At 41.0% G+C, this 22,500-nt stretch overlaps 1 protein-coding gene across 1 annotated transcript in view; it reads right to left on the bottom strand.

Moving 5' to 3' along the window:
• Window positions 1–22,500, bottom strand: part of LOC121873431 (cytochrome P450 306a1-like) — an 84,650-nt gene that overhangs the window by 1,111 nt on the left and 61,039 nt on the right. Inside the window, exons 2-4 of the mRNA XM_042377011.1 lie at window positions 9,986–10,128; window positions 8,299–8,498; window positions 2,277–2,544 (exon numbers count right to left, since the gene is read on the bottom strand). Of these exons, the coding sequence (XP_042232945.1) occupies window positions 2,277–2,544; window positions 8,299–8,498; window positions 9,986–10,128 (611 nt within the window). The remainder of the gene's footprint in view (window positions 1–2,276; window positions 2,545–8,298; window positions 8,499–9,985; window positions 10,129–22,500) is intronic.

The following is a 22,500-nucleotide window of genomic DNA, read 5'->3' as shown; positions in this document are numbered from 1 at the left end:
TTTCGTAAATGTGGTGAGTATCATTATAGCTAGTGTGTTTGTTTTTGCCATAACACACACACACACCACACACACACACACACACACACACCTAACCATTCAATCGTGAGCATCCATCAACCTAACTCTGTATACAGAGGCGTTACATTATTGTCACCTAACCACGTGGTGTTTGTTTACATGGTGTGGCAAGACGGGCGGGTCCCTCACATGCACACCATAGAACACAAACGACACACTATACACTTACAACACTTTTATGCCGTCATGTAGTGAGGACAAGTTGCAGAAAAAAGCAATAACACAAATAATAATAATAATAATAATAATAATAATAATAATAATAATAATAATAATAATAATAATAATAATAATAATAATAATAATAATAATAATAATAATAATAATAATAATAATAATAATAATAATAATAATAATAATAATAATAATAATAATAATGATAATAATAATAATAAAACCAAAACAACAATAATTATAAAGTCTACCAAGACATTATTCGTTCACTGAACTCTTTATACACAGGTATCTCTGCCACTCCCACCACTGACGTCACTAAGTGTCACACACACACACACACACACACACTGACCCTGCAACACGTAGTGCCTCCCGCCATGTATCAAACATCACATCTTTTCCGCAAACAAGACATTGTTGTCATTTCTCGTCTTCAACCGTAATCAAACTGCTTCTCTTTTGCAACTAATTTCCTAGACTTGCCATACTTTACACTCTCCGTTTATCTTACAATATATTTCAATTTGGATACAAAATCTACAAAATACATGGATTTATTTTACATAGTTACTACTCCTTGCTTTCATATTTAGGAACACCCGAAGATTAGCCAATCCAACTTTTTTACGGGGATTAGCCCACCCAGGCACCGGTCACCGACCCACACCGGGGCCTGGGGGCGAAAAAAATTTGAACCAAAAATAAATACAGAAATGGAAAAAAATAAACAAGTCAAGTGTGAGAAACGATGAATATGTTGCTTATTTCACCTGATGTTGAACCACTCTAACGCTAACTGGTGAGGTTAGTTTAGCTTAGGTTAGATTAACGTTGGGATGGTCAATATTTTGAGGTAAACCGAGTGACTAATCCTCAGGTGATTTCATATATGTTATTTATTTTTAAGAAAATTATGTCTCCACAAGATACTACGTAATGTTATTGTTTTCTGGTAGATCCACTTTCCAAACGGAGGAACAGCCTCCTCCTCCTCCTCCCTCCTCCTCCTCCTCCTCCTCCTCCCTCCTCCTCCTCCCATCCGTCCTTCTCGTCCTTCTCGTCCTCCTTGCCCTTATCCTCCACCTCGTCCTCTTCCTCCACTTCGTCGTCGTCGTCCTCCTCCACCTAATCGTTGTCCTCCTCCTCCTCCACCTAGTCCTCCTTGTCCTCCTTCTCTACCTCGTCGTCGTTCTCCTCCTCTATTTATTTGTCGTCGTCGTCCTCCTCCTCCTCCTCCTCCCCCTCCTCCTCCCTCCTCCTCCTCCACTTCTCTCACCTTTTATCATCATATTTTGTTTCAGTGGACTTCTCTGCCTGCCTTTTTGTATGTTTTAACCTTCATCGTTTTTCTTGTGGATCATATCAGCACTTCTTCCATACACAAGTTAAGACATGTTACTTAATTTTTTAGTAACTGTTTTCGTGTGTCTGTATTGATTTAGTTTTCCTTCCGTGAAGACTTTAGTTGTTGAAACGTAAAAATGAAAAGCACAACATTAACAAAATTGTATTGTCTTTAAAAATTCAGAAAACATTACTTTGATCGGAGCCGTCAACTATCTTGGGTATCGTTATTTCTGTACACAAACTAAAGAGTGAGTTATAGACGGATACGATAATATAAATAAACAGTCGAATAATTACACCATTTATTAAAACAATCATTTACGGACACCAGGAATTTATCAGGAATGATCTATAACAAAATTTCAATTGCACATACATTAAAGTCTTTACTGTCTGTTAAGTATGTAGTTTGGGATTGTCAAAGAGGTACCGTGGACGGGTGGATACAAAACTCGTCTCCTATCCTAACTAAGGTTTGTGCCCGGGAAACCTCCAGTTGTGAATAAGTACAGTGCCGCTATTTAAGATTGGTGAAGTGAAGGTGCTATTGTGTATAGAAGGCTATAGCGTACAGTGTGCTGTATATGCACTTCTCCTAACTGACCGCCAGTATCTTGGAATTTACTTTCACTGAGCATTACATGTGTGTGAAGGTATTGCTGTGTACCTACCTTGACGTAGGCGCCAATAATGTGCTGTGGGAGCTGTGGTGACGACGCTGTTCCTCCGTCACCTTCTGTAAGCTGGTGTGTGTTAGCCTCGTGTCCTCCAACCGTTGTCTCAGTAACGTTCTCCTCCGCCCCACCGTCCACTGGGTCGTCGCAGGAAGTGACTAAACTTGCCTCTTCGTGGAGATCAATAATCTTCTGGTACTCCTGGTGGGTCTTACTCTGGTTCTCTGTGATAAACTTGATCACTCGTTGATACCTCGGCAGAAACCTGGACCAGGAGAAGAAATCTCAGTAAACTGTCACAGTATGATGTTAAGGTCATACCAGGCAAAGTAACACCAGCACGAGCAATTAAAAATACCTGGAGTGACACGCTTATGGGTGCTACAAATCCCGGCGAACGTTCGCTCTCTCTGTTGCTGAAAAGGGCTACATTACGGTACTAACAAAACTTTTACAGCTAATAAAAATATTGACAATAAAATTATATTGATTTCAGTGCATCGTTAGTTTCCCATCATATGACACAAAAGCTGCATTAACCTGTCCAGCGTCCACCCATCCTGCCTTAACTGACCACTAATGTTGTTTTCTGCATAATGAGACTGAGTTAATAAAATACTTCTCATTATATACACCCTGGAGGTGGTACGATGGCTCCCCACTACCGCAGCGATGGCTGCTACTTTGTCATGTAATTTCTTTAATATCCCCCCCCCCCGAAAAAAAAATAGACATGCTTATAGTCTCTCTCTTCGTTGTTTATGTGTCATGGGTTGCGTTAGGCTTACCCACTCAACCAACCCCAAAGTTTGTTTTACTAGAGATAAGGCACCCAGCGAGCCATGACTACGACATATTTTTTCCATTAGTGGTATATTAGCCAGCCTATAAGGGGAGGCCAGTGAGACAGTGTTGTACTGTTCATCGCCTCACGCCCCAAAACCACATTTTAAGTAGTATATCTTAGGCCATGGGTGAGTTAAACCGTCCACCTTCTCCCTCCTGAAGGGAACGGGACACCACACAGAGTCCTCAACCGCCACCCCATCCTGTGACCATCAGTGACACGAGACTAAGTGTGTTAACCTAGGTTTGTATTCCCCGTGGAAAAATCACGTGTGAAAGCTTGGTTGCGACAAAAGCAATCCAGACTGGCCTATTGCACCTAAGTGGTTAATCAAGTCACGCTTACCAGTTCTCCTTGCCTCGACAACCGTCTACAGTGACTGTCAGTGACGCGAGACTATGTGTGGTAACCCAAGAGTACCTTTTTGTTGTTATTCCCCGTGGAAAGAAGTTCTTGTGCGGAAGCCTGGTTGCAACAAGAGCAATCCAGGCTGGCAGTAAATGTATCACCTGAATAATTAAGGCTCTGTTAAGTCATACCCATAGTAGAGTAATCACATGTGTTCCCAAGTTGAAAATTCCCTCTTTTAGAAGATTAATTTTATTACAGCGTGAATGTGAGTGACTCATATATCCATGCAAATTGTAAATCATTGTATGGAAGCTTGACAAATAAATGTAAGTGCAATTATCTGCCCGCATCTGTAGTCCTATCTTATTATTACTAACGGTAATGACTGATTGGTTATGACAAAGTATAACCAATAACTTAGATGGATGTTGAAAATTAATGGAACTCATTAAATCATCATTTATCAAGCATAAATAATGGAATGTCTGGTGGTGGAGTGAATTTCCACGTAGATACACCATAATCTCCTGTAAGTAAACAGTGTGAAGGTATCGAACTCTACGGTAAGAAATATAAGAAACACAATATATTATAATCTTTATATAATATAATCCACACCATACACTTTAGACCATTACATAGAAAAACCATGACAATATGGTAAAGGTTCAACAGCAAAACTTAAAACTATCCTCTACATAACAGGCTGACTATACCTTGTGCGTCTGTTTGTCTGTGAACGCTTTGAGTATGTAAGTAGCTAAAACAACCATCCTTGCAGGTGGGGTCGATATGCTCCAAAATTTTACGTTTATTATTATTATAATTATTATTATTATTATTATTATTATAAATTATTATTATTATTATTATTATTATTATTATTATTATTATTATTATTATTATTATTATTATTATTATTATTATTATTATTATTATTATCATTATCATTATTATTATTATTAATTATTATTACGAGAGCGACAGGAGAAGGGCATATGGGGAGAGAATTCAAAACGTTGATCAAGGCAGCTTCACTCCTCTAGTGTTCACAAACTCTGGTGGGATGGGACCAAGTGCAAGATGTTTCTACGCCAGACTCGCGGAGGTGATCTCCGAACAGAAGCAGCAGCACAGAAGTTATGTTACAGCCTGGATGAGATGTCGACTGTCTTTCTCTCTCCTTTGGTCGGCTTTACTCTGCCCCAGGGGAACGAGAGCTTCTGCCCCAACTCCGACAACTGCTGCAGATTTGACTATGAGGCTACTGTCACTGAATGCCCCATAGATCTGCGGCTCAACTAATTTAACACAGATAGGATAGCTACTTATGTATTAGGATATTTACTATTAAGGTAATTAAACGGTGGCAAAGGCGTGGCCATTGGGGGAGGCTGGAGGCCACTATATAAAAAAAAAAAAAATAGTAGTAGTAGGAGTAGTAGTACTGGTAGTGGTCATAATTCAAGGTGTTATATTATATATATATATATATATATATATATATATATATATATATATATATATATATATATATATATATATATATATATAATAATAATATATAATAATAATAATAATAATAATAATAATATAAATAATAATAATAATAATAATAATAATAATAATAATAATAATAATAACATAATAATAATAACAATAATAATAATAATAATAATAATAATAATAATAATAATAATAATAATAATAATAATAATAATAATAATAATAATAATAATAAAATAATAATAATAATAATAATAAGAAGAAGAACATAAGAATATAAGAATGGAGGAAACTGCAGCGGGCCTATTGGCCCATACTGGGCAGTCCCGTTTACACCCAACCCCTATTGCTCATATAAGCATCCAACCTATGTTTGAAGCTATTCAGCATATTCGAGTTAATGATGATATTTGGCAACTTGTTCCATTCATCCACAACTCTGTTTCCAAACCAGTGTTTACCTATTTCATGCCTAAATCTAAATTTGTCTAATTTAAAACCATTGTTACGAGTTCGCTCCTGGTTGGATAGTTTGAGTACATTTGTAATGTCCCCTTTGTTTAGCTCTGCCTTTGCACTTATACACCTCTATCAGGTCGCACCTCGCTCTACGTCTCTCGAGGGAGTGCAAATTAAGGTGCTTTAACCTGTCTCTATACTCAAGGTTCCTAATGCCCGGGATTAGTCTTGTCATTCTCCTCTGAATTCTTTCCAATGATTCTATATCCATTCTGTAATACAGTGACCAGAACTGAACTGCATAATCCAGGTGTGATCTCACAAGAGCAAGATACAGTTTTAGGATGACCTCGCTAGTCTTGTAACTAACACTCCTTTGTATGAACCCAAGTACCTTATTAGCCTTGTTACGAGCAAAAACACATTGTTTACTTGGCTTAAGGTTCCTACTTATCATTACTCCTAAATCTCTCTCGCAGCCGGATTTCTCTATGGCATCGTTGTTCATCTGGTATCTGGTTTCCCTATTAACATCTCCTATACTGAGTACTTTACATTTGTCCACGTTGAATTTCATCTGCCATTTTTCAGACCATTCGAAAAATTTGTTTAGATCTTCCTGTTATGCGGAGTCCTCGTCAGATTTAATTACACGTCCTATTTTAGTGTCATCAGCAAATTTACTTATGTTGCTGTCTATGCCGATATCTATGTCGTTTATGTATATAATAAATAATAATGGTCCAAGTACTGAGCCTTGGGGAACTCCACTTGTGACATTGCTCCAATGGGATTTAGTGCCGTTTATGCTCACTCGCTGTTTCCTGTCCTGTAACCACGCCCTAATCCATTTAAGGATGTTACCTTTGATGCCATGAGCTTCTACCTTTCTAATTAGTCTTTCGTGGGGGACTCTGTCGAAGGCTTTGCTAAAGTCGAGATATACCACATCATAATTGTGCCCCTCGTCCACAAAATTCGAAAACTGATGAAAAGAATGTCAATAGATTAGTTAGACAAGAACGTCCGCTTGTGAAGCCATGCTGGGAATCATTGATCAATCGGTGCTTCTCCAGGTGATTTCGAATAGAGTTTCAAATGATTGCTTCCAGTAATATGCCTACTATTGATGTTAGACTGATTGGGCGATAGTTAGAGGATAGTGATCTATCCCCCTTCTTGAAAATCGGTTTTACATTTGCTATCCTCCAGGATTCTGGTACTACACCTGTTTTTAAAGACATGTTAAACGACTAAGCTAAGGGCATACTAAGCTCTTCCTTACATTCCTTTAATACTCTGGCAAATATCTCATCGGGACCAGGTGATTTATTAGGCTTAAGTTTGTCTATTTGCTTACTAACATCGTTACTAGTCACTACTATCTCGCTTAATTTGTTTTCTTCTCTATCTCTGAATAGAGTCGGTGCCTCGGGTATCATGTTTAAATTTTCGGTGGTGAAAACTGTTGAAAAATATTTATTCAAATTATTGCTCATTTTTCTGTCGTTATCAGTTAGTTCGCCGGTATCTGACTGTATTGGTCCAATCTTTTCTCGTGTTTTAGTTTGATACATTTGGTAGAATCCTTTGGGGTTTGTCTTCGCCTCCCTTGCTATCCTTACCTCATTATTCCTCTTGGCTTTCCTAATCTCGGTTTTAACCCTACTCGCCAATATCTTATACTAATCCTGGAGGTAAATTTCGCCACGCTTTATCCTTCTACCTATAGCCTTCCTTTGGCCAATGATGTTCTTTAAATAATTATTTATCCATTTAGGGTCATTGTTGTCTGATCTGAGTTTTTTGTATGGAGTGTTCTGCCTCTGTGCATTAAGTAACTCATTATTTAAATTGACGTGGAACTCTGCAGTCTCAGATGTCGTTATCAGGTCGGAGTCATCTGTCAGGTTCACGGCCAGGTGCGACACCCCCTCTCTCAGCTGCCTCTTTAAACTGTCAAAGTTTGCCCTTCTGAAATCTGGTACTTTAGTGGAATTTTCCTTACTTCTACCCTGAAAATCTAACTGGAATCGAATTTCTTTGTGATCTCTGTTTACAAGTTCGTTCCCTACCTCGACATTGCTAATGAGGTTTTCTCTGTTCGACAGAACTAAATCGAGTATATTATTACCCCGTGTGGGTTCGGTTATATGTTGACTTAGGAAACAGTCCTGGATCGTCTCGAGAAAATCCTCTGATTCTGAGTTACCCGTAAGGTCAGTCCAATCTATTTGGCCAAGGTTAAAGTGGCCTACTATACATACTTTGTTGAGTATGGAAGCCCTGCGCATTTCATCCCAGATAAGTCGCTCATTGACTCTAATAATAACAATAATAATAATAATAACAATACTACTACTACTACTACTACTACTACTACTACTAATAGGCCTATTAATAATAATAACGCGCCTCATCAGTGGATCAGTCAACTGAGATTGGTATTGTGTAAGAAATCTATTAACTTATCGATTAAGGGCAGAGGATTGTAACCCACAGCGTTCAGCCACCTTCTCTCGTCAGCACATTAACCCCGTGGTATGTTGCTGTCTCACTGTCAAGGTTACCTGAGGCCCGCCAAGGTAACTCACCTGAGATACGGAGAGGTAATTAAACTCAGGAATTGAGAGATAATAAATTAGATCCATGCTAAGGTAACTCACCTGGCCCATGCTAAGATAACTAATCTAATCCATACAAAGGTAACTCACCTAAACCACACTAAGGTAGCTCACCTGAAATATTGAGAGGGTATTAACCTGAGGTAGAGAGGTATTTATCCTGTTCCACGCTAAAGCTATTCCCTTGCACCACACTAAAGTATTTCTCCTAAGCCACACAAAGGTAACTCACCTAAGCCATGGGAGGAAATTGAGGGGTCCTGCAACACCTACGAGCTTAGTCCCCTCCTCCAGAAGATGTCTCAACCACCTCCATTTGGGATCCTCCTCCAGGTAGGTGAGGCCAAAGATGAGCTGGTTCATGGTGTTGCCTACGTGGTGCAGCAGCTTACCTGAGATGTTCACAGCTGCTCCTTGAGTTTCTTTCAATTCCTGCGAAATTGTGCAATGATCAACTGGTAAACGTTTGTTGGGTAGTACACGAACGTTTGATGGGTATTAAGTAAACTGTTTTTGAGTAGTAAGTGAACGTTTGATGGGTAATGAGTGAACGTTTGATGGGTATTACGTGAACTGTTGTTGGGTATTAAGTAAACTGTTGTTGAGTAGTAAGTGAACGTTTGATGGGTATTAAGTGAACGTTTGATGGGTATTAAATGAACTGTTGTTAGGTAGTAAGTGAACGTTTGATGGGTATTAAGTGAACGTTTGATGGGTATTAAGTGAACGTTTGATGGGTATTAAGTGTACGTTTGTTGGGTAGCAAATGAGCGTTTGTTGGGGTATTAAGTGAACGCCTGATGGTATTATGAACGTTTGATGGGTATTATGCCAGCGGTAAAATGAGCGCTTGTTGGGTAGTAATGAACGTCGTTGTGCAAAATTTTTTGGGGAGAGTAAACAAACGTTTATTGTGTACAGGTCTGGTTGGTAGTAATGTACGTTTATTGGGTAGTACAGGAACGTTTGTTGGGTAGTAATGTACGTTTTCTGGGCAGTAAGTGAACGTTTGTTGGGTAGTAAGTAAACGTTTGTTGGGTAGTAAGTGAATGTTTGTTGAGCAGTAAGTGAACGTTTGTTGGGTAGTAAGTGAACGTTTGTTGGGTAGTAAGTAAACGTTTGTTGGGTAGTAAGTGAACTTTTGTTGGGTAGTAATGAACGTTTGTTGGGTAGTAAGTGAACGTTTGTTGGGTAGTAAGTGAACGTTTGTTGGGTACTAAGTGAACATTTGTTGGGCGGTAAGTGAACGTTTTTTGGGTAGTAAGTGAACATTTGTTATAGTAAGTGAACGTTTGTTGGGTAGTAAGCGAACGTTTTTTGGGTAGTAATGAACGTTTGGTGGGTAGTAAGTGAATGTTGCTATAGAAGAAGTAGTGTAGTAAACGTTTGTTGGGCAGTAAGTGAACGTTTGTAGTGTAGTAAGTGAACGTTTGGTGGGCAGTAAGTGAACGTTTTTTGGGTAGTAAGTGAACGTTTGTTTATAGTAAGTGAACGTTTGTTGGGCAGTAAGATAACGTTTTTTGGGTAGTAATGAACGTTTATTGGGTAGTAAGTGAATGTTTGTTGGGCAGTAAGTGAACGTTTGTACGGTAGTAATTGAGTGTTTGTTGGGCAGTAAGTGAACGTTTGTAGTGTAGTAAGTTTGTTGGGTAGTAAGTGAACGTTCGTTGGGCAGTAAGTGAACGTTTGTTGGGTAGTAAGTGAACTTTTGTTGGGTAGTAATGAGCGTTTGTTGGGTAGTAAGTGAACGTTTGTTGGGTAATAAGTGAACGTTTGTTGGGTAGTAAGTGAACGTTTGTTGGGTAGTAGGTGAACGTTTGTTGGACACCCAGATAGAAAACATTTGCTAACATTCGTATTAATATATATACTAGGCGCCCCCTTTTGATCTTTGTACCCTGACCTGACCTCGGACCAACCTGAATGAGGAGGTCAGCGACAGCGTGGATCTTCGGCTCCATGACCCCCCTAGTGGCAGCTGTCCGCATCCCGTGGTCCCTCATGAACCCCAGGACGAACTTGCGGTGCTCCCTCCAGTCATCTCCCTCAGAGCAGATCAGCCCTAGAAAGACACACCAGATGGTGATGAGAGAAACACATGACAGATAGACAGACTGACAGATAGAGACACTATGGCAGACAGAAAAGCAGAGAGAGAGAGAGGGGGGGAAGGGAGACCGAATACTTCAATGACATGTTTATCAGGAACTGTAATTTGCAATGTTAAAAATAACCTAATTTACATAATATAAATATTGGTGAATTACAACATATATCAACATGTTAAGTAATATTTTAATTTAACTGTTAAAGATACTTTAATTATCATATTAAAAATCCTGGTGGAGTACAGTTGTGGACAAAAAGAATTCGGCAGACAGACAAGGAGGGAGGGAGGGAGGGTAGGGGTTGGGGGAGACTTGGCAGAGTTACATAGAGGTGGCGATTAAAAGTCTATGGGTTTCCTTCCCCACCGCAATTCGATTTCTTTAAGTTTATTTACATATGAGGCAGGCGCAACTTACACTCCCTCCCTGCCGAGTTATTTTTGTTCACAACTGTACATGTTTATAAATATCGGGGATTTACACGTTCAAAGGTGTCAAAATTTACCAAGTCTAGGTGAGATGTAAATGAATCGGCCGATAGACTGCATCAGAGTGGGCGGAAGAGAGTGGGCGTGCGGGCGGGCGTGTGGGCGTGCTTGAGGTCTGCCACTCTATCACCAACATTAATAATTCATGCTCGCTGGAACACCATCATAGTCTAGCGGCCACCACACGAATGGCATGGTTAGGGCTACACTAACACACACACACACACACACACACACACACACACACACACACACACACACATACACACCTTCAGGCCCTTGTCTACAGAATATAAGGTCTACTATATCATACTGACCCCAAAACTACACTGTAGTTAAGACAAGTAAATATGTTGAGTGCTTGACCTAATAGTGGCGTTCTCTTCGTATGCATCATCCCGATAACCTAAGTGGACTCCTCTGCATTAATCGGTGCTTTGGGAAGGGCAGTGAACCTCAAGCATAAAAAAATATGTGTGAGGGAGGGAGTGACTGAGGGAGGGAGGGAGTGAAGGAGGGGAGGGAGGGAGGGAGTAAAGGAGGCTGGGGTCATTGTCTCGTCTCCGCCTGGCCGGGAGTCCTGCTTGAGTTCTCCCGCGTGACCTGACCACCTAAACCTTCACATTTTATCATCTTACTTCCGTCTGCTGTTTATGGTCTTGAAATCATCTCTTAAACGCCTATTGTGATTTCTCCCGTGTTTATTTAACCTTAGCGTGTGCCCTACTCTTTAAGGTAACCATAAATACACGATATGGTAACTGAGAGGAAGGAAGAAAGACAGAGAGAAAGAAAAATGCCCTTCTGCCCCAGGAGGTTAAGGCTCTACCTAGTAATATTAATTGCAATCTCAATGGTGTAGAGAATTTTTGTGCGTGTCGCCCAAACTTGGGGAGGAACTGTAGGCTACGGCGGCCGTATTCATGCCGTGACCAAGGTCGTTGACTCCAAAACCATTATCACCCACCCTAGCAACCATCCCTTCATATTCACACATTATCATTTTTTCTTCACATTCATACATTATCGTTATTTTTTCTTTGGTTCCGTAAATGGTGACAAAAAATAGCTGTAGCTAAGGTACAGTCTCAGTGCAGTTTAGAGGACATTTTACACTTTTAAATCTCGTCCTTGTTTATGTTAATTAGTTGAATGTGTTCTTGTATCAATTAAATAAATATTACCCGCCGAGGTGTGCGTGAGTGCGAGGACTGGGGTGGTCAGGTAACGTACGGTCTCTCTCAGGTATGTGGAAGAGCGAGGATTGTGGTGGTCAGGTAACGTACGGTCTCTCTCAGGTGTGTAATGTATGAACCTAAATAAGGCCCTCAGCGTGGGAAGTATTGTGACAGCTTAAAGGCTGAAATACAATGATTGGATCACATGAAGATTATCCACATCTTATTTCACCTTAAAATTAATCATCCTAACCTAACTTAATTTACCCGAACCTATTTTAATTTAATCTAGCTTAAAGTAACTTAAAGTAACCTAAGCTAATCTAATTTAACGTAATCTAACCCCACAGGTAGCATTAGGGTATTTAATCACAAGGTGAAAAAAAACCTCGGGGGTCGGTTTATTCTTCAAAGGATCCGAATATTTTTCTGTTTCACTTCCTACAACAGACTCACTTACGACATTTATGCGTATTACGTGAATAATAATTATTAGAACTGGAATTGCAAAGTTTATTCGTAAGTGCAAATAGCAGTAAAGATAAGGGTGAAAATATAGGTGAAATAATCGCTTAGTTAATTTGCACTCCCTCGAGAGACGTAGAGTGAGGGGCGATATGATCGAGGTGTATAAATGGAAGTCAGGGCTGAACAAAGGAGCCATTACAAAGGTACTCAAACTATCCAACCAGAAGCGAACTCGTAACAATGGTTTTAAATTAGACAAATTTAGATTTAGGCGCGAAATAGGTAAACATTGGTTTGGAAATAGAGTAGTGGATGAGTGGAACAAGTTACCAAATTCATCATCCACGCTGGATAGCTTCAAACATAGGTTGGATGGATATATGAGCAATAGGGGTTGGGTGTAAATGGGACTGCCCAGTACGGGCCAATAGGCCCGCTGCAGTTTCCTCCATTCTTATGCAACACTAATTAATTCCAGACACATGGAGGATGCTCATATAATACAACAATAGGTATTAGGATGTGAAAAAATCCAACCATTCAGAGACAGTGAGATAACTACTCTTGAACAACAAGTTTGTTGGATAATTCATAATAAAAAGACTTAATTAATTCTTGCAAAGTATACAAATTTTGCTCCAAGGGTATAATATAAACTTTGTAAGTCTCATATAAAAAGGGAAAAGGTGAAGGTGAGAGATTGCATTATTCTGTCCTTTTAATAGAGCATTTATGTCAAAATAATCTTTATTTTAATTGTATGACTGTAAATAAAGTAATGGATAATATAAACTTGCATTATGCAAAATCTTGCACCAATGTTATGATATTTACAACTTTCTGTACGCCCCCAAAACGATGACAAAGATAAGGATGGAGTAGTACACTGCCCTGTCCTTTTGATGTGATACTTGTCAATAAAATATTTATATTTCAATTTCAGTAGATATTTACCTGTGTCTGTACAGGTGTTGGCAGGTTGTAAGTGAGTGTACAGGTGTTGTCAGGTTATTGGAAGGTGTTTAGGTGTTGGCAGGTTATTGGAGGGTGTCTAGGTGATAGCAGGTTGTTAGTGAGTGTACAGGTGTTGGCAGGTTATTGGAAGGTGTACAGGTGTTGGCAGGTTATTGGAAGGTGTACAGGTGTTGGCAGGTTATTGGAAGGTGTGCGGTAATAGCAGATTGTTAGTGAGTGGGCAGGTGTGGGTAGGTAATTGAAAGGTGCACAGGTGTTGGCAGAGAGAGAGAGAGAGAGCACTTGAGGCGTAACCGAGTCTAACACCCGCCACTAACAGTGTGTGTGGGGTGCGCGTGACCGGCGGTAGAACACCGCCACTAACAGTGTGTGTGGTGCATGACCGGCGGTCTAACGCCCGCCACTAACAGTGTGTGTGTGTGTGGGAGTGGGGGTGCTTGCGAGGTCTAACACCCGTCGCTAGCAGTGTGTGGGGTGCGTGACCGAGGGTCTAACACCGTCGCTAGCAGTGTGTGGGGTGCGTGACCGAGGTCTAACACCCGTCGCTAGCAGTGTGTGGGGTGCGTGACCGAGGGTCTAACACCGTCGCTAACAGTGTGGGGTGCGTGACCGGAGGTTTAACACCCGCCACTAACAGTGTGTGTAGGGTGCGTGACAGCTAACGGTCAAAAACATAACTGAGGATTGTGAGGACATATTTTGAGAGAAAGTTTTATTCATGATATCAGAAAAACGGACAAGATGGAGAGACTGCCCAAGATGAAACAGTTGATTGTATGTAGTTATGGATGTCTGAATCAGGTGAGGGGAGGTATAAGGGTGGTTTAGGTGCGGGGGGTTGGGGGGCGGACACACCTAAATGCTTAGAGGTTAAGGTATTCTACAGTCATTGCTCCTCCTCCACCCCTACCATCTCAATTCCTTCTCTTACCCTCACTAATCCATTTCTACCCTCTTAATCTACCTCTACCCTATAATCCACCCATTCCACCCTACTATCTAATCTAATTCCTTCACACCCCCTCCACCACCCTTAAAAAAAAAGAGGTATAAGAAATAAAAGGTATGCCATGACATAAAACGTTTTCTCCACTCGTGTCAGCCAGGGGTTCCTCACGATGGATGGTCTTATGAGAGCAGGAACTGAGATCGCTTTGTGTGTGTTAAGAACATAAGAATATAAGAATGGAGGAAACTGCAGCTGGCCTATTGGCCCATACTGGGCAGTCCCGTTTACACCCAACCCCATTATATGAGCATCAAACTATGTTTGAAGCAATTCAGCGTATTCGAGTTAATGATGATGTTGGTAACTTGTTCCATTCATCCACTACTCTGTTTTCAAACCAGTGTTTACCTATTTTGCACGCCTAAATCTAAATTTGTCTAATTTAAAACCATTTATTCTGAGTTCGCTCCTGGTTGGATAATTTGAGTTCCTTTGTAATGTCCCCTTTGTTTAGCCCTGCCTTCCCTTATACACTACTATCAGGTAAGCCCTAAACATGCGTCTCTCAGGGGTGCAAATTAAGATGCTTTTAACCTGTCTATGTCAAGGTTCCTAATGCCCGGGATTAGTCTTGTCATTCTCCTCTGAATTCTTTCAAGGATTCTATATCCATTCTGTAATACGGTGACCAGAACTGAACTTTCGTAATCCAGGTGTGGTCTCACAAGAGCAAGATACAGTTTTTAGGATGACCTGCAAGTCTTGTAATAACACTCCTTTGTATGAACCCAAGTACTTTATTAGCCTTGTTACGAGCAAAAACACATTGTTTACTTGGCTTAAAGGTTCCTACTTATCATTACTCCTAAATCTCTCTAGCAGTCGGATTTCTCTATGGCATCGTTGTTCATCTGGTATCTGCTTTCCTTCTCTATACTGAGTACTTTACATTTGTCGACGTTGAATTTCATCTGCCATTTTTCAGACCATTCGAAATTTTTTAGATCTTCCTTAGTTTTGCGAGTCCTCGTCAGATTTGATAACACATCCTATTTTAGTGTCATCAGCAAATTTACTTATGTTGCTGTCTGTACCGATATCTATGTCGTTTATGTATATAATAAACAATAATGGTCCAAGTACTGAGCCTTAGGGGAATTCCAAACTGACGTTGCTCCAATGGGACTTGGGTGGAATTTACTGCTCTCGCTGTTTCCTGTCCTGTAACCACGCCCTAATCCATTGGGATGTCACCTTTGATGCCAGAGCTTCTACACCTTTCTAATTAGTCTTTCGTGGAGAGACTCTGTCTGAAAGCTGCTAAAAGTGAGATATACCCACATATAATTGTGCCCCTCGTCACTGATTTAAAACTGATGAAAAAAGAATGCCAATAGATTAGTTAGGCAGAACGTCCTTGTGAAGCCATGCTGGGAATCATTGATTAATCTGGCGCTACTCCGGGTGATTTTCAGGTTTGAAATGATTGCTTCCAGTAATTTGCCTACTATTGATGTTAGACTGATTGGGCGGTAGTTAGAGGATAGTGATCTATCCCCCTTCTTGAAAATCGGTATTACATTCGCTATCCTCCAGGAATCTGGTACTACACCTGTTTTTAAGGACATGTTAAACAACTTTGCTAAGGGCATACTAAGCTCTTCTTTACATTCCTTTAATACTCTGGCAAATATCTCATCGGGACCAGTTGACTTATTAGGCTTTAGTTTGTCTATTTGCTTAATAACATCGTTACTAGTCACTACTATCTCACTTAATTTGTTTTCTTCACTATCTCTGAATAGAGTCGGTGCCTCGGGTATTATGTTTAAATTTTCGGTGGTGAAAACTGTTGAAAAATATTTATTCAAATTATTGCTCATTTCTCAGTCGTTATCAGTGAGCTCGCCGGAGTCTGACCGTATTGGTCCAATCTTTTCTCGTGTTTTAGTTTGATACATTTGGTAGAATCCTTTGGGGTTTGTCTTCGCCTCCCTTGCTATCCTTACCTCATTATTCTCATTCTTATCTCGGTTTAACCTCTACCGCCATCACTCCTATATTATCCCGGAGGTGAATTTCGCCACGATTTATCCTTCTACCTATAGCCTTCCTTTGGCCAATGATGTTCTTTAAATAATTATTTATCCATTTAGGGTCATTGTTGTCTGATCTGAGTTTTTTGTATGGGATGTTCTGCCTTTGTGCATTAAGTAACTCACTATTTAAATTGTCGTGGAACTCGGCAATCTCAGATCTCGTTATCAGATTGGTGTCATCTGTCAGGTTCACGGCCAAGCGCGACACCCCCTCTCTCAGCTGCCTCTTTAAACTGTCAAAGTTTGCCCTTCTGAAATCTAGTACTTTAGTGGAATTTTCCTTACGTCTGCCCTGAAAATCTAACTGGAATCGAATTTCTTTGTGACCACTGTTTGCAAGTTCGTTCCCTACCTCGACATTGCTAATGAGGTTTTCTCTGTTTGACAGAACTAAATCGAGTATATTATTACCCCGTGTGGGTTCGGTTATATGTTGACCTAGGAAACAGTTCTGGATCGTCTCGAGAAAATCCTCTGATTCTGAGTTACCCGTAAGGTCAGTCCAATCTATTTGGCCAAGGTTAAAGTGGCCTACTATACAGACTTTGTTGTGTGTGGAAGCCCTGCGCATTTCATCCCAGATAAGTCGCTCATTGACGCTATCAAGATTGGGGGGTCTATATATTACTCCTGTGATTAATTTTTTCCGACCGTCGCTTAATTCTATCCAAATTGTTTCTGTATTCCTCTCAGTTTTTATTTCCTTATTTATTTCACACTTCAGATTATCCCTAACATAGATTGCTACTCCGCCTCCTTTCCTGGTCTGCCTATCAGTATGGAACAGTTTGTAACCCGCAATTTGGTATTCGACTGGTAATTCACGTGTGTCTAGGTTGATCCATGTTTCAGTGAATGCAATTTTATCGATTTCTTCGGTACATACCAAGGCCCTAATATCATCCATTTTGTTTCTCATACTTCTACTGTTCGTGTAGTATACATTTAAGTTAGTCGTGTTCTGAGTCCTCCCCCTACCGCGTTTAGTTTTAGACTCCCTGTCTAATTTAGTTTTGTCATCATTCCTAACACTATTTCCCTGTAATCTTTCGCCTTGTTTACCCTCTCCCACTGCAGTCTCCTCCACTCCCGTGCCCATATGTTCTCTTAGCAGTTTAAAGACTTTGATATCTTTTGAACTGCCCCCTCTAGAGCCCCAGCCAGGGTTGCTACTCCATCCCTAGACAGGTGCACCCCCATCCCTAGCATAAAGGTCCCTTCTGCCATAGAAGTTGTCCCAGTTGTCAATGAATGGGACTGATATTGACTTGCAATATCTGTCAAGACGGTCGTTGACACCAACCGCCCTTGACACCCACTCACTGCCAACTCCCCTTCTAGGCAGGACACCGCATATGATAGGGATCCCTCCCTTAGTCCTAATATGATCTATGGCTGCCTTGAACTTATCAGGAAGTTCCTCGCTCCTACACCGGCCAATATCATTGCCTCCTGCACTGAGGCAGATAATGGGTTTGTTCCCATTACCAGACAAGATATTGTCCATCCTGTCAATTATATCCCCCACCCCAGCTCCTGGCAAACACACCCTCATCCTATTTTTGTTTTTACCACAAAAGGCCCTGTCCATGTACCTTACCTGTGAGTCACCAACAATTAAAGTTTTTATACCTTCCTTGTCATCCCTGTCCCTGACTGTACTAACGTCCAATTCGTCTATCAAGGGACTGAACAGGTTGGTACACTTAGCTGTTGTTGTCGTTGTTGTCGTATCCTTCTTGTGCTTCTTCACCACCAGCTTTGTCTTCCCACTACTCACAATTTTCCACTCGCTTGATTTTTCGTCAGACACTGGCTTTACTAGTCCAGCCTCTCCTTTTAACTTCGCCAGCTCTTTCCTTAATTTCAGGTTCTCCAACGTGGCCCTCTCAATTTCTAACTTGGCCCTCGCCAATTCTTCAATGGACCACTCCAGTTTGGTCAACAAACTCTCATACCCAAGACAGCACATAGCACTGGCCATTAGGGTGTGTCATACGGAGGCGAATTTTTTTTTTGAGTTTGAAAAATCGGCCCATGGTATTAATGATGTAGTTCTATATGCAGAATCATGTGATATCTTCAGATTTGAAAAGTTTTCATTTTTTGCTAGGTAAATTTTAACTTGAAATCTTATGAAAATTCAGTATTCCCACCCTTTTACCAACACCACTAAATAGCTTATTTAAAGTAAAGTCAATGTATCAGTTTAATTTATTAGGATGAAAATGATCCAGAATAGTGAAACGAATGATCTTGACACATTTATTAAATTTAATATTCCTTTAGAAAACAAAATCATCAAATACAAAAACCGGTTTTACTACTACGACCCGGTGTTGCTGCACACCATAGAGAACATGTCTTTCTTGCATCTGTTTCTACTCATCACCTCCCTGCTGACCACCTGAGCTCGGATGTAGCCTTCCCTCCTCTCCTGGCTGTACACGTGACTGCTGGCCTCGCTCACTTGCTATACACAACGCTCTATACTCTGGGTGTGCGAGGGCCAGGCAGGGACATGCATGGAGTTGTCCAGGAAACCTCTGACTTGAACATTGGTGAGGCTGCAGGCAAGAGGGGGCTCACTGCCAGCCTGGATGTTATCCAGATCTATATGAGATCAGTGAGGGTCTTGGCACCTAGATTGACTTCAGGAGTCTTCCTGACCCTGAAGGAATCGTCACCCAACTGATTCGTCATGCCCAGATCCTCTCAAGTCTCATATCCAAGATCTTTTGACTGCCACTCTTCTCTCCTCCTCATCCTTACTGCAGGGCATTATCTGCAGAACTGCCTTGGATGAGCATACCAGAAGATCTCCTCACAGTCTGCTCCACAATCTGAACAACCTTCCTTGGCTGACTCCTCCGGAGCTCAAGCTGGAAGAGAACATGCCTCGGACCTTCGGAGAACGATGACTTGACCTTGGTGTTGAACCAATTTGGCAAGTAGACACTCACGATGAGTTGGACAATAAGTCTCAGGTTGTGAAGCTGGTTCCCTTTCAGTTTATGATGAGCGACTCAAATTCTGCAGAACCTGAGAGCCGTTGTGAGCCACCTAGAATGTGAGACTGGACCTATCTGCGGGTAAGCAAGTCTATCAGGCATGACCCCAGTTTTGATGGCACTGCAAATCATGTAACCATAGTACTGGTCAGTACTCAGGTCGTCAATGACGGTATGTGCAAGCTCAACGAGTGGAGGGCCAACTGGCGATTTTCAAAGCTCCGGATTTTATTTCTAACTCCAGTGGCAGAGTCCAGCATCTTGCCAAGAGGACCAGACCATCTGTTGTTGAAAAGAGAGTCTTGCCATCAGCTCCTGGATCAGATGTCTGAGTAGCAACTCGTTTGGTGTGGAGGTCTAAACAATCCAGACCAGCTTCCTCCCAATCTTCCGCTCTATCCACTGTATGACCCCCCTTGCCACCCTGTGTTCGTGTTGGTGCTGTCCCCTCCAATGGCCTGCAGGGTCTGGTCTACGTTCCTCTCTCTGAGCCAGTTCACAATGTTATCTGCCACTATCTCAGCTGGTTTCCTGATGTCATCTTTCTCTGGAGTGAAATACCACAAATACTTCCCTCCTGGTTCACTGCAGCAGGAGTAGTGTTCCTCCTTCACCATGGCAGGGAACAACTTGTCAGAATCTCCAACTTTCATGAACACTTTAGTGTCATCCCTTCTCCCATCAAAGAACAAACAATTGATTCCATTTTCTCTTATCCTTATCAAACTCCTCTTCTAGGTTACTGACAAGTTTCTCCTGAGCTCTCCTTACTTTGTTATGATCTATCACCCAGGTGAACATCATCAGGTGTTATCAAACCACCGTCAATCCAGGCAGCTGTTGCTATCTCTGCAGTTTCTCTGAGACCAGTGTGGTGTCGCATGCTGGCCAGAGTATGCTCGGGATATCTTTCCTATTTCGAATCTTTTGCCTGGAAGGTTTGGGATCATTATTTTCTGGGTTGGGGACAAAGTCACCATTCTCCTGGTCAGCACTCGGATCAGCCATGGGGAAGTCATTAAACTCTGAATCAGCTTGACTCCAATCATCGGCCTTTTTTACCTCACCCTGGGCCTTCTCAGTCTCTTTTCCTCGGCAACTCTTCTCCTCTTCTGTCTCTCTGTGGCAGCCTCCTGTCTCTTGGACTCCGGAATATCTTGGCTAGAAATCATGAGAGCCCCTATACTGCCAGTCTTCTCTCTCTGTGCTTTGACAAATGCCAGTTCGATCACAGGAATCTTCAGTTCACGCTTGCAAATACAGGAGATGTGGGCCTCGGATTTACAGTCACGATCGCATCCAAACTCAGGACAGAGAACAATTGGGCACTTGCAAGTAATTATGTCAAATAACTGGTCCAGTTGCTTGGCAAAGCTGTCCTTAACTGCAAGTTTTCCTCTCCCAAGAGAGATATCTCTTGCCTTTTCCCAACTGGCTAGCAGTCTCTCACTAATCTTCTTCTGACTTGTTATGACTGGAGGCTTGAACTGAGCGTTAGCCAGAGTGTACTGTGCCAAGACAGCTTTGGTCATATCACTGGCAATGTCTTTGTTTGTGTAAGTTCTTTGGTTCTTTTCACTGATTTGCCTGATTAAAACACCGTATCTCAAAGCATCTCTCAATGTAGGCAACTCCGACTTCAGGAGCTCTCTCCCAGACCCAAGATAGTGACTGAGATGGCTGGATTTTTGGTTCCTCGTCCTGACACAAGCAGCCATCGCAAATATTATCAACTTATAAATGCATCAGAATCTGAAACAGAAAAACTATTGTTAGTTGGGTTGTTAAAGAATGAAGTCAGAAAGCAATGTTCACTATTTAATTGTAATGCACTAATGCAGCTGTACGTTAGATTTTCGATAAATTTCACGCTAAAATTTACCTAGCAAAAGGTTGCAAAATATTGAAACTGAAATTATTTTCTGTTTATATACACTATAATCTACCAAAAAAGTGATGGGCCATTAGTTTTAGCTGATCTTCCCTCCTATGACACACCCTACTGGCCATATCTGATAATTATCCCTCTGGAGCTAACCCTGCCGTGACCTTTCCCCTAGTGAGGTCAGAACACAACTGTAGGTGCGCGTGATCTAGGTATATGCTGATAACCACAAGGAAAGAAGAAAACACGAAGTTCCCAAGGGCTTTCGTGTAATTCACATCCATAAATTCATACATCATACATAATGCGTGGTGTCATCTTATAAGACCACCAAATATATGACAAAAACTGGAGAACAACGACGGTGGTATAACATTAGGCTTAGGTATGATGTTATCTCACTCGACTACTTAATGGCTGGAGGAATGGTGGTGATTTAAGGGGAATGACCCACCACTCTCGACTGTGTGTATTTCTGTATGTGTGTGTGTGTGTGTGTGTGTTTTATGTACTGAATTTCCCGAGTGTACATTAACACCTTTACTTGTTCGTGTACACTAGATAGTACACAAGGGAGCTTTTGATATAAGTAGAGACAATCTTATCCATATAGTTTCCGAATACTAACCAACATCCTAAGCAGGCTAAGACGACTCCAGCGACCATCCATCCCGATTACGACGCGCCCTGTGCCTTCGGCCTTACAGAGCTCCATAAAAAAGGAATGGAGGCTAACGACTGCTTTAATCTTAAAACACCTTTTTGTGTCTTTTTTTGTAGTGATTAATGCATACCTTCACCAGTTCACTCATCGCCACGGTCCATAAATTCACGAGGCGGTGATTAATGAAGCAGATACGTGTCTCAATAAGGTTGGGGAGGTGAGTATCTACTATGTTAATGAGGTTTACACTGTGCATAATTATTATACCAATTAGGTAGCGAACACCAGCAGGTATGATGCTGACCATAATACACACCTGTGAGAAAACCAAGACCACACCATCTTCTGTAGACTGTTGCTGAGAAATCTGTTTCATGATATACAGTATATCTCTATAAACAGGGATAATCGCCGAATAGGCTTTATAAAGGAGTGACATTTTATTGCTTCATCGTAATAGAGAATAATTCATATGTGGCAAAATTTGCTTTTCATTTAATATGTCGTTTATCATCATAAGACAATCAAATATTACTTAAAGTAGGTTAATTTAGGTTAGGTTACGTTACGTTACGTTACCCATGAACTTATTCAATTATATACGTAATC

Source organism: Homarus americanus, unplaced genomic scaffold (genome assembly GCF_018991925.1).
Source record: "Homarus americanus isolate GMGI-L3 unplaced genomic scaffold, GMGI_Hamer_2.0 scaffold11151, whole genome shotgun sequence".
NCBI lineage: Eukaryota > Metazoa > Arthropoda > Malacostraca > Decapoda > Nephropidae > Homarus > Homarus americanus.
The sequence above is the reverse complement of the archived record's forward strand: the minus strand, read 5'-3'. Positions and strand labels throughout refer to the sequence as shown.